This window comes from Betta splendens, chromosome 14 (genome assembly GCF_900634795.4).
Source record: "Betta splendens chromosome 14, fBetSpl5.4, whole genome shotgun sequence".
Taxonomy (NCBI): domain Eukaryota; kingdom Metazoa; phylum Chordata; class Actinopteri; order Anabantiformes; family Osphronemidae; genus Betta; species Betta splendens.
The window spans coordinates 7,570,884-7,582,061 of NC_040894.2; the positions used below are offsets into that span (position 1 = coordinate 7,570,884).

Below are 11,178 nucleotides of genomic sequence, written 5' to 3' on the forward strand. Positions count from 1 at the left end.
CCATTCTGGTTAAGTTCATAGTAAATCAAACTCATTTTCGTCATTCTTCTTCCCATCTGTTTGGTTTTCCACGCTGTAAGTTGGACGTCTACATGATTTTAAATGTCCACTGTCTGTACTTACTAGCATTTTCTCATCTTTGTGTGGTCTTTGAAGAGAGTCATTCAATTTAATATTAGCATACCTGTATGTTCACAGCTAACTCTGCTAGCTACATGTATAGGTTTACAGTCATTAAAAACCCATAGAACAGTACTAAAATGATTGTTTTTTTAACTAATGGAAACATGTTTCATATAAACTCCGCATTTTTTTAGACACTGAGATCATTTGTCCCTGGTCCTGGTCTCATAACTACATGATCTTGTGTTTTTCCCCCAAATCAGAAAAACTCAAATTCTTTCTGATAAGGAGTCTGGCTCAATTAAAATCATCAAACCTGCAACAAGAGATGACTATAAACCTCAGCAAAAGGCAACTAGAGGACCACGCAAATATTTCCACTGGCCCACATCCAGCTTTTCCTCTATCAGCTCTTAAGTAGGTCAGACTAGTCAGCCTTTTCTGACATACTGCTTCCTTTTAAAAAAAGGTTAGAAAATGTCTGAAGGTCTCCCATGCAAGACGCTAACCTTTCTTTTTTCTCAAAGACCTCAGACATGCATAAGTCATCATGTCAAGGTTGCACAATTCAAAATTTCCACCTTCTCACACACAGCTGTGTTGTTGAACTGGTCACAGGCACAGACAGAAATAATGAGTCTTCATCAGCCAGTGGAAAATATCTGTAGTTGCAAATGTGCAACGTTGAACTTGACACAAATGCACAGCAAAGGAGACTTTACAGACTGCAGGGAACTGCTGCAACTGAACTGCTTTTTACTGTACAAATGTAAGTGAGTTTAGTATTTTAGCATCCTTATCTTAAAGTGAAATTGTCTATAACCAATGCTCGGAATTACTTAAATGCCCTTTATAAAATGTGGCCCAGAAATAAGGAGCAATAAAGAAAACACACTTTCAAACTAAAAGCCTCCCAATATAGGAAGATGCAGTGATCAGATTTAACTGTTAATGAATGTCTTTATTTTTAATGGAATAAATACACAGAAGTCAAAGACAATTACAAATGCCTGTGTAAAAAAGATTTTAAAAAAGTATTTACAATAATTCTGAACAGGGCTGAATAAATGTATACATAGTATACAGCACAGCCCATGTAGGTCTTTGGTCTTTTGCTGTACAACGTGCAAAAGCTAATGAAATGAAAATAATAATCCATCTAATGCAAGACCCATCCTGAAGTTGAATGTTGGACTGGACCCTGTGGCCCCTTTAAGAAACAAAACAATAATATAATGGATTATGGGATTTCATCAGGTAGGCAGGAGGAACAGCTTGACGCAGGCTGTGAAGCCATGAACAATGAGATCCAGGAAACACATCTTCTGCGCAGAATAACAGAGAGCTTGCCAGTTTTCTTCCCGCTCTGCTTTATCATGTCATTGATAATAAATTACGTGTGATACTGTGCTAGACAGGCGTGAGCTAACAGGCATTCACAACTGGCTGAACACTATGAACTGAGATAAACTGAAGTGTGTGTGTGTGTGTGTGTGTGTGTGTGTGTGTGTGTGTGTGTGTGTGTGTGTGTGTGTGTGTGTGTGTGTGTGTGTGTGTGTGTGTGTGTGTGTGTGTGTACAATGTGTGTGTGTGTACAATGTGTGTGTACAATTAGAGTAGGTCTATTGTTGGCCACACCCTCATGGACTGACATAACTTCCAACCAGCAGATTCAATAGTACATGTATGGATGCATATTTGGGTGCAGCAGCAGTACACGTAGCATTAGAGCCACATCTCTGATTAAATTCTACATCTATTCCTATAGCTTCCCTGATAAAAAAATACATGTAACAGAGTCAGTGATGCCCAAAACATAGTTTTATCAGTATAGCCTGGTGCAGCACCATGTATCCCACCAGGGTTACCCGACCAGGTAACTGATGCTGCTGTGATGTGCCATTAACTAAACACTATGATTTCTTTGTGAATCTTTTGAGTTACTTCATGCTAAGCCTGAAGCTAAGCCAAATGATCCCTATTTTTGACACAGACTTCAAGTGTGACTGTGGCTAGAGTTACGCCTGGGCAGCTTTTAAAGTCAGTGATGCCATTTAAAAATACTGTGTTCCTCCTGCAGTTGTCACGCTCTTTGTTCTTTATTGTTCTTCCAAGCAAGAACTGTATCTCAAAAGGTAGGTGAAAAATCTGCACCTGACAGATATGATGTGTGTGATAGCTATATTTACTTTGCTCTATTGGGTGCATGTCATCAACTAGCAAGGCCTCAGGCTACAGAAGTCCAGCTCCTGCGGCTTGCGTAAGCCAGCGCAGTTGTTCCTTGGGAGCAGAATCCCAGTTTGGGTTTTGCATTGCAAAGGTCGTCTCTTGAAGCCCTTCCCACAGGTCCTGGAGCAAGGCGACCACTGCCCAATATGCCAGTCAGGGCACGGCTCTCCACAAGCCCTGGTGGCCGAGGGTCTTTGTGAAGAGTCACAGTCCATCCCTGGCTTCCCGTCGGGTTTTAGACACTGCACCAGCCTCCTCTGGATCCCACCTCCACAGGTCACAGAGCACTCATCCCAGTTTGTGGATGTCCATTTCTCCAGCGCTGGATCGTCCTTGCTGTAAGGCCTCTTCAGAGTGTCTCCGTCTTTTTCCTTTACACTATCCTCAGACAGGACGCTGTTGTGCGAGTTCAAATGTGCCTCCTTCTTCAGAGTCTTGTCCACCTTGGCTTGACGGGGAAGGTAGAAGGAGTAGCGGATTCGTGGAGGTGTCATCTTGCCTGCACACAGAACCTCCACGGTCATGGCCTCTCCCAAAGGCTTCACAGCCTGCAGGGTCTCAGAGAGGCCGTCTGTGCCGCTGTAGCGGAGCAAGCTGTTCTTCACAATAACGTCCCTCTCCCCAGCGGAAACAACGTAGTTCCCATTGAGCAGGTATTGGCCATTGCTGTTCTTCACCGCCAAGTAGTTGTCATCACTCATCATTCCCTTGTAGCCTCGCTGACGGATGTCTATGTTGGCTGCACCCACTGGCAGAGTGACCACAAAGTTGTAGCCGTGCCTAGATGACAAACCATATTACAGTCAACACTAAGTTAGAAGACTGGAATGGAGTTGATACGTCTATCATGCTAACTCGAGAGGGAAAAATAATGACATAAGCAGTTCTCTGTAAAGCTCATCCCATGACGTGGCGGCTTTTACTCACACAGGCTTTGTGAAGAGGCCCGACACCTTCTTGCAGCCTTTGTTATCACCTCCGCAGATTCCACACTTATCAAACTTCTTTGTTGAGCCAATTTTTCCATCACAGCCAGCTTTAATGCACTTTCCTTGGACACACACTCCTGTTGAGTCTGGGGAGCAGGGAGTTCCGTCCACAACCTTGAGCGTACAAACACAAATTTACTCTCTACTTTCAATTATTCATTCATTTATTTTCATTTTGTAAAACTGTTTTTAATTTATAATGTGGGCTTTTGACGGTTTAGTTCTCTTCACTGGAATCATGAGTCTTAAAACACAAATAACACACACAGTATACTTAAGACAAAATTTAAGAGTATCCCTTCATGTACTATTTATTTACATACATAATAAAAGAACCAATGAACTGGACACAGCAAGGACCACAGACTCATTTTTTTTGGTCTGGTGTCAGGACTCTTACAACATCCAGCTGCTCTGAGAGCAGAGCAATAGGCTCCCCTGAGAAATCTTATCTACTGCTCCTCATGATGGAGTGAAGCGTGAGCAGTGTCTCACTGCTGCTAAAGCTCAGCTCACACTCTGTTATCTGAAGGATATAAATTGCTCCCCCTTCATTCTTTCCTCCACTTTTAGACTAGACACAGCTGGCTTGTATATGTGTTCACATTCTCTCACTTGTTACTATCATCTAGCCTCAAGTTATTTTATCTATTTCCTGTACCTGTTCATTTAGACCGTGAATTTCTTTACCTTGGGTGACAGGACGTAGAAATAGCCGGTGCCATTAGCCCTGCAGATGAGTTTACATCTATCGTCAGGGGATACTCCAGTGTACTTGGGGACCCAAACCGCAGAGGACGCGATACGATTGCTGTTAAAATTGCGGCCACTGGTCTCACATTGCTCCTCGCGGAATGTCTTAGCTACACAGAGGAATAATGGGGATGATAAAGAAAGTGAGACATGGGAATGTTGTATGGGAAAATCTCAACAGGCATCTTTTTTTTAGCTTGTACCTGCGTCCAAGCAGGGGTTCAGGTTGCAGGAGCGATACTTGACCCGAACACCTTGGCAGTACTTGCCCCCATTCGAAGGAACTGGGTTGCTACACTCTCTTTTAGACAGCTGGATGCCACCGCCGCATGTTCGCGAGCAGGAGCCGAACATGCTCCACCTGCCCCAGCGGCCATCCACCTGGAATAACACGATTACAATAAGCATTTAATCACACAAAATGTAAGTATAAGTTAAAATCAACAAATGGGGCAATGTCTGATTTTACCTTCACAGTGTGGGGCTGTTTTTCAGAGCAGACACCTCGGTCACAGACCTGTCCATCCCCACAGTTTGTGCCGTCTGCCCAGGGGAAGTGTCGAGTCATACACACCAAATGGCCATTGGACTTTCCTGTGCACCACAGACGACCGCATGGCGGCTGCATGAAGGGACATGGCTTGGAGGCCTCTCCAAACGCAAGCTCGCACTGGCGGTCCAGGTTGTAAGCTACTCCGGGTAACACATCTGGCAGGACCAGTGGTTGCTGAGGCTGGTCGAGCAAACATTCACCTGGAAGAGGAAACATGATAAGCATAGGTCTATTTATTAAAAATGGATAAGTTTCATCTAAAATACATTTGGTAAATCTAAAAAAAATGCTTTAGAGTTGGTTCTTCTTCAGTGTTCTTGGTTTTGTTGGCGGTTAGACTTGTGGGTTGGGGGCAGTATGCAGCCATTGGCCTGACTGCAATTTGGGCCCTTTCAAGTGAGACGTACAGCTTGATGCAGTTTGTACAACGTATGCCACATACTGTACCACACACAGACATATGTACACACAACCGCCCCCACAAGCGCCTGTCCTCAGAAACCAAAGAGCTTGTCTTTTCATGTATGAGCCCACACAGTAAAACTGCAGCAATCTCTAGCTTTAATGTTTGAGCTTCAGGTTTCAGCTTATGAATCTACGCACCCAGCAGTTCAAAGGTCAAGGTGACTGATGCCACTCATCATAAAGGCCACAAAATGCTTTCAAGGAACTGATAAAGAGGGATTTGGAAACAGGAAACATTACTGTATTATCGCCGGACATTTCCAGGTGTATTTCTGTCTCCTAGAAAAGTCTTATCTGCATGAATTCATATTTTTAAAAGAAATGTTTTCACATTTCCTTTAACCCAATTATGCTATTTGTGTAGTTCCCATAGAGATAACATAACATTACAGTGAGTGGCCAAATTTACTTCCTCACATTGTGTCAAAAATAAGATAAAAAAAGCTCAGGCAATTAAAAGACAATACATAAACCATTTTACTTCTAAGATGACTAAGATCAACCTGACCTGTTCTTTCCTATTGTCTTCCCCAAGAGGATTTATGGAAAACAATAGATTGTATTGTATGTGTTTTCCTGTTTTCTCCATTATGAGCAAAAATAAAAGTAGAAATAACTGCCTGTCAAGTCAAAAATGTTCTTGTGTGTGTGTGTCTTATGTTCATTTTCAGACCATCTCTAAAATGGATGCCTGCAAAGGCAAAGACGTTAGTAAACCAACATGGGAAGCCCTGGATAGACATGTCTTGCCGTCCAAACCACTGTGGCGACTCTCCCTAAAACAAGACCTCTAATTTAGGACAGATGCGAGGGCAGTTTTAAAATAAAATTAAAAATGTTAAGCATTGCTTCAAGGCTAAATCTTGTGGTCTGGCCTGCTCAGTAAACAAATTTGTGTCCAACCAAAAAATTTCCTTTTAGTAAAATGTCACATTTGAAGATAGATCTTCAAAGACGCAATCAATCAAACTGCTTGACATTAAGAACTGTATAGAAGTAAGTTAATACACTGAACACCTCAGTGGACACCTGACTACGAGGCCGTTGACTAACAGGGCCCAGAAGTCCATTAATGATTGTCTGTTTAACGTGTCTGTCTAAACTTTGGCTTCACACCTCTTCAAACACACCATTATGGTGTTTGCAGTCAAACAGAGAGGTCAGGGGGCGTGAGAACTCACCATGCCCACTGTCTAGAAATTCAGTGATGATTGCAGCACTGCAGGGGGACCAGGGGCTAGTTCGGTTGATCTGAATAAGCGTTGGAGACATCATGTGGTTGTCCTGCAGCTTCCCAAACACGTCCTGGCAGGCCTTCACGTTGTCGTGCGGCATGTTGAAAACGTGACCTGCAAGGACAGACAGATACATCGATTCATGACGGCCCTCATGCAGTAGCTCTATATCAAACATTAGAGTAATGATGTGATCGGGGGTGTCGGCAGGGCTGACCAAGCTCATGCGCAGTGGTGAAGGCCGAAGGCAGGCCGTCGTCCTCGATCACAGAGCAGCTCCTCTTGGGGTCGCACATGGTGCCGACGTCCGCCATGCCCAGAGTGTCACAGGTCGAGGCTCCGCACAAATCCTAAAGAGGAAATGCTATTTACACTAATGCACACAGGATGTCATAGAAGATCATGGTAATGAGAGTCCAATTCATTGTAAATTGAGTCTCAAAAGTGGGCAGCTTCAGAAGTGCAACAGGGAGGATAACGGTTTTACCACTGCTCTCATCCAAACATTTGCTAATTCTGTGGGTTTGTTTCAAAGCTTTTCAATGGCGTGACCGAGTTTGTGATGTCAGTTTCCTCCAAGTCTCATTTAATACAGTTAAAATGTTTGAAACCCAATAAAGCCATGATGCTTTAACATCGCTCCAACACTTTGTTGTGACCTCAGCTGTGAATCCAACTCATACTTTGTGACTAAATACATTTGCAGGCATTTCAGTTGTCGTCACCCAGATTTGCTAGACGCATTATTTTGAAAAGATCTGATAATGGTGAGCAAGGCTTTCCACCACCCACTCTTTTAAGTGTGTTAGTGGGCAGCAGTGTTTAGAGCACACCTTCTCCTATGAGCTAATTTAACTGTCCCCAATCATAACATTTCCATCCCATAACAGAGTTTCCAGATGGCCTATTTCTCCACCACAAGGCTTTAAAACACAATCTTCCTGAGCATTCATTTGCAGCTCGACTCTTGAAGGCAACTTTTTCAGTAACCGCCACGAGGACCCGCCCATCTGCTTGGTCCCTGAACTGCAGAGCCTGTGCATGCTCTAAAACAAAGAAACCCTCTGACTGCCAGCGATTACAGATGCTGCTTTAACATGACACAGTCCCCACGATCATCTGCTGCGCTGAATGTACACGTTAACTTCAGTGCCAAGTGAAGACTTCGAGCGCTATGACAAATCATTCCTAGAATAAACCATAAAACCGCAGTTGTCGGTCAGTGTAAATCTATCCCAGATGTGCTTATGTGTGCAGACAGTATCCGAACATTTGGACCATTCTGGATTAAAAAAAAGCTAAAGAAGAAAAGTGAAGAAAAAACATGTAACAGAAATGTCGATGAGTTTGAGACGTGACCTACTTCCTGCATCTGTCATCTATCGTTGCATTTTTGAGCTTCTGGTGCAAAATTTAGGCTCCATCCAACTATTTAACTAGACAAATTTTCAAACCATTAACCTGTGAGAAAGACAAAACACTGTAAATGACCCGATCAGCGAATTAGCTGTCTAGCTTAATGAAAAGAGTGATGTTGCAAGATTCTTTACACAGTAATGGTGGCCGCTGTACAGTACAGACAATTACAGCTGCCTCTAGACAACACTGAGTTGGTCATAAAGCCCGCAAATTACACTGTGGTGTGGTAAACAGCAGACAATGAACATGCCTCAAATGCCTGTTTAGAGCTTTGGCAACACAATATCACTGACTGTGTTGACTCATTTTGTACCTGAAGTGTAAACATTTCCCGAGTCTTTCAGTCTGGGTGGAGATGATACCAAATTACAGCAGAGTTTATGATGTACTCTGTACTGTGTGGACCACATGACCCCATCCTAGATCCCAGATCCCTCCAGCCTAGGTTCAGTATCCAAAATATGAAAAGCACTGCCAATCTTTGATATCGTGTCCTAAACAGGAAGCCTGAGCCGTAGAGCGAGCGAGTGAGAGAGGAAACGTATGACAGCTTGAAGAATGTATTGTAAACATGCAACTGTGCAGACTGGCTGCAGCTGCGCTGAGCTGCCCCTCTGGAGCAGCTTGTTTTAGTCTTAGGATGAGCAGGTGGGGCATTAAACGTCTCCCTTCTGGGGCCTTTTTAATGAGGAGCAGGAAAGGTGGCGGGTAGGGCTGGAAAACACACAGCTGGAGGAAGAATGGGAATGACTGAGAGAAACGAGACACTTCCGACTTGTGAATCCCTCAGGGAACCGACAGACAGAGTATCTGGTAGAGCTATGGGCATAACGTAGTTGGCTGGGGCCTAATGTGATCCTTGAGTTGTGTCATGTTAAAAACCCTGGCCAAACATAGTGCACCACCTTTATTTTCTGTCTTTGACTTCGTAATTAGGCTGCCATTGCTTTTACACCCTTGAACCCATTGACTGCAAACTGAGCAATATCCAAAGATTATCCATGTCACTAACTAAATATGTGTCTACTGGGCTCATTTCATTCCTAGTACTCAACACCAGCAAACAGTTAATCATTGATTATTTAGTTACACACTGACCAATGAACGTGAGTGATGACTTCATCTCTGATCCTGTGTCATCTGCCAAATATGTGGGAGTGCAGAACTCAGAGGTGAGTTCCAAGTCTATAAAACTATCCCCTCAGGAGCGACGGAGGGTCGCTGAGGCTCCGTTTCTCTGCTGAGGGTAATTTATTTTCTTTGTGACCCAGCCTCGGTGTCAAAGCTGGGATGAGACCAGAGTGGCTGCTCTCCAAGTTCAACAGAGGAGAGAAACGCAATCAACTGACACAGCGGGAGTGACCGAGCTGATCCCTGCATAAACCATATCCCTGTCTTATGGCTCATAACTCATGGGAATGGGATCATATGTGCATGAATCAATACATCCTCCTCTCTCCTGTAACATGACAGCCTGTAAAGTGAATAGGCATAGTACCTGTCTAGTGAAAAGGATCGCCGTGTCCCAGTAGTCGGGGTGCTTGTCGCTGTTTTTGTTCATCTTTTTTTGCCACGTGCAAAAGTTGCGCAGCGTCATCGCCGCGTTCCCGGTCACCTTGGGTCCTTTGTCCTCTTCCGTGATGATCACGATCTTCACAACTACGATGCTGATGGAGTTACGTATACTGGGGTGTTTGTAGAGCCTCGCTGCCACGGACATCAGGGTCAAGAGGTAGTGTTTCAGGTCGTCCCCGTGGAACTGCGCCATGGACTCGTCCGCCACCACGAGCGTCTCCACGTACCTGGGGACCGAAGCGAACCGTTTGGCTCGTCCCATTCTCTTCAGCATCGTTGCCGTCACGTTGCTGTGGACTTTGAGCAGCCGGTATTTCTCCAGTGACTGAAGCACCTGGAGACTCACGTCGCTGTCCACTGCGCACCTGGATGTTGAATTGAGCTTTGGGTGGACGCTGGTTCTGCGCCGTATGATGTGCGCACTCTGTGCGCCCCTGGTGTCATTCTGCAGCGGGCTGATGAAATATTCCCATCCTCTGAAGCCAAATGCACCTTGGAAACCCTTACAGAGGCTCAACGCAGCATAAGAGTAGCGGTCAGAATTCACATATCCCGAGTAAAAGCACCGGCTCAGGTCAATGGTGACATCGCTGTTGGAGAGCCAGAGTGAGTCTTGGTTAGAGATGGAAGGTGCAATGAAATTAGAGTCTTGATGCAAATCAATCACAAACTCTTGCTCGAAAGCTTGTATTTTTATTATATGTTTTCCATTATTGGTATCCACGTCGTTGTCAAAATCCATCCCGTCATGGTTGTGGTTATCCAGTCTGACTGGAAAGCAAATGTCACTTTCCATGCACCTAACGAGGTCTGAGAGTGAGGACACAAAGTAGAGGAGAAGAGTCGTTCTGATCAACATGACGATGCTTGCATCCAGTGGAGAATGCAACAATCAACGAGAGCGCGACGTTAAATGCGGAGGCTCAGTGGACGCGGTGACACACACTGGTCACAATGAAGAGCATAATCCAATGCGAGGGGTTCTGAAACGACGCGGCAGAGTAAACTCCTCCTGGTCATGACCCATTCCCATTCACCATCTGTGTGTGTGCTGACTCGGCTCTTGCCTTTTGTGGACTTTATGCATTTTCGTCATGTGTAAAAAAAATTGCACGCTGAATGTTCCTGGAGGGGGGCAGTCTTTGGAGCAGCTCGCTGGATGCGCGTCGCAGCTCAGGACTTATTCTGCAAACAGCAACAGCAGCTATGTAAACGTGTTTTTACCACATATGCAAACGGTTTGCCCATGAACTCCAAATAATATGTTTAACTTTCTGGAATAATAACGAAGTTGACACTTTTACCCGCATGGAAATTAATTCATGTAAACATGTTTCGATTTTTTATGAATCGCATAACACCCTGTCAGCAGAAAGAAAAGTGTTTTTCCATTCGCCCTGTCACACACCTGGCCATTGTTTGTATCATCCATCAGCACCATTCACACATGAAGCAAGACATACAATGCAGTCAGTGATGGAAACGGAGCTTTCCAGGTGTTGGCGACTCCAGTAAACAGTAAAATGCATTTTAACTCCTTAGCAGACAAATGTTTGACATACAATGACCTGCACGAGTAACGATCTTAACGAAACAAACAAAAAAGTATAGTTTGAAGACACATATAGTCTTCTCTGTCGGTTCTTATAGCAGAGTTATTCCTGTGCGTAAAACGCGAGCGACATCTAGTGGAAACTAAATACAGAAATAAATATATAATTTCACTAATTCATTCATACATTTATACACTCACTTTCCACTATAGCCTTTTGGAGTTTGGTAATGAATGTTGACTGTAGTACAATTAGATTATACACAGTTTGGTTGTTTCCTTTTT

General features: G+C 44.1%; 1 protein-coding gene across 1 annotated transcript; it reads right to left on the minus strand.

The window, feature by feature from the left end:
- Positions 1–1,598: 1,598 nt before the first annotated feature.
- Positions 1,599–10,399, minus strand: adamts15a (ADAM metallopeptidase with thrombospondin type 1 motif, 15a). The gene is made up of 8 exons (XM_029174231.3): positions 9,265–10,399; positions 6,565–6,697; positions 6,294–6,461; positions 4,564–4,847; positions 4,298–4,475; positions 4,032–4,204; positions 3,280–3,455; positions 1,599–3,132 (listed from the first exon to the last, which is right to left on the minus strand). Exons 1-8 carry the CDS (start codon positions 10,198–10,200, stop codon positions 2,340–2,342), a joined length of 2,841 nt encoding a protein of 946 aa, XP_029030064.1. The 5' UTR covers positions 10,201–10,399; the 3' UTR covers positions 1,599–2,339.
- Positions 10,400–11,178: the final 779 nt, after the last annotated feature.

Coding starts and splice junctions, on each gene's coding strand:
- adamts15a (XM_029174231.3), bottom strand. CDS start 10,200: ATGTTGATCAGAACGACTCTTCTCCTCTACTTTGTGTCCTCACTCTCA. Junction 4,848..6,293: donor ATTTCTAGACAGTGGGCATG/GTGAGTTCTCAC, acceptor TTCCTCTTCCAG/GTGAATGTTTGCTCGACCAG. Junction 3,133..3,279: donor GGCCTCTTCACAAAGCCTGT/GTGAGTAAAAGC, acceptor TTTGTCATCTAG/GCACGGCTACAACTTTGTGG.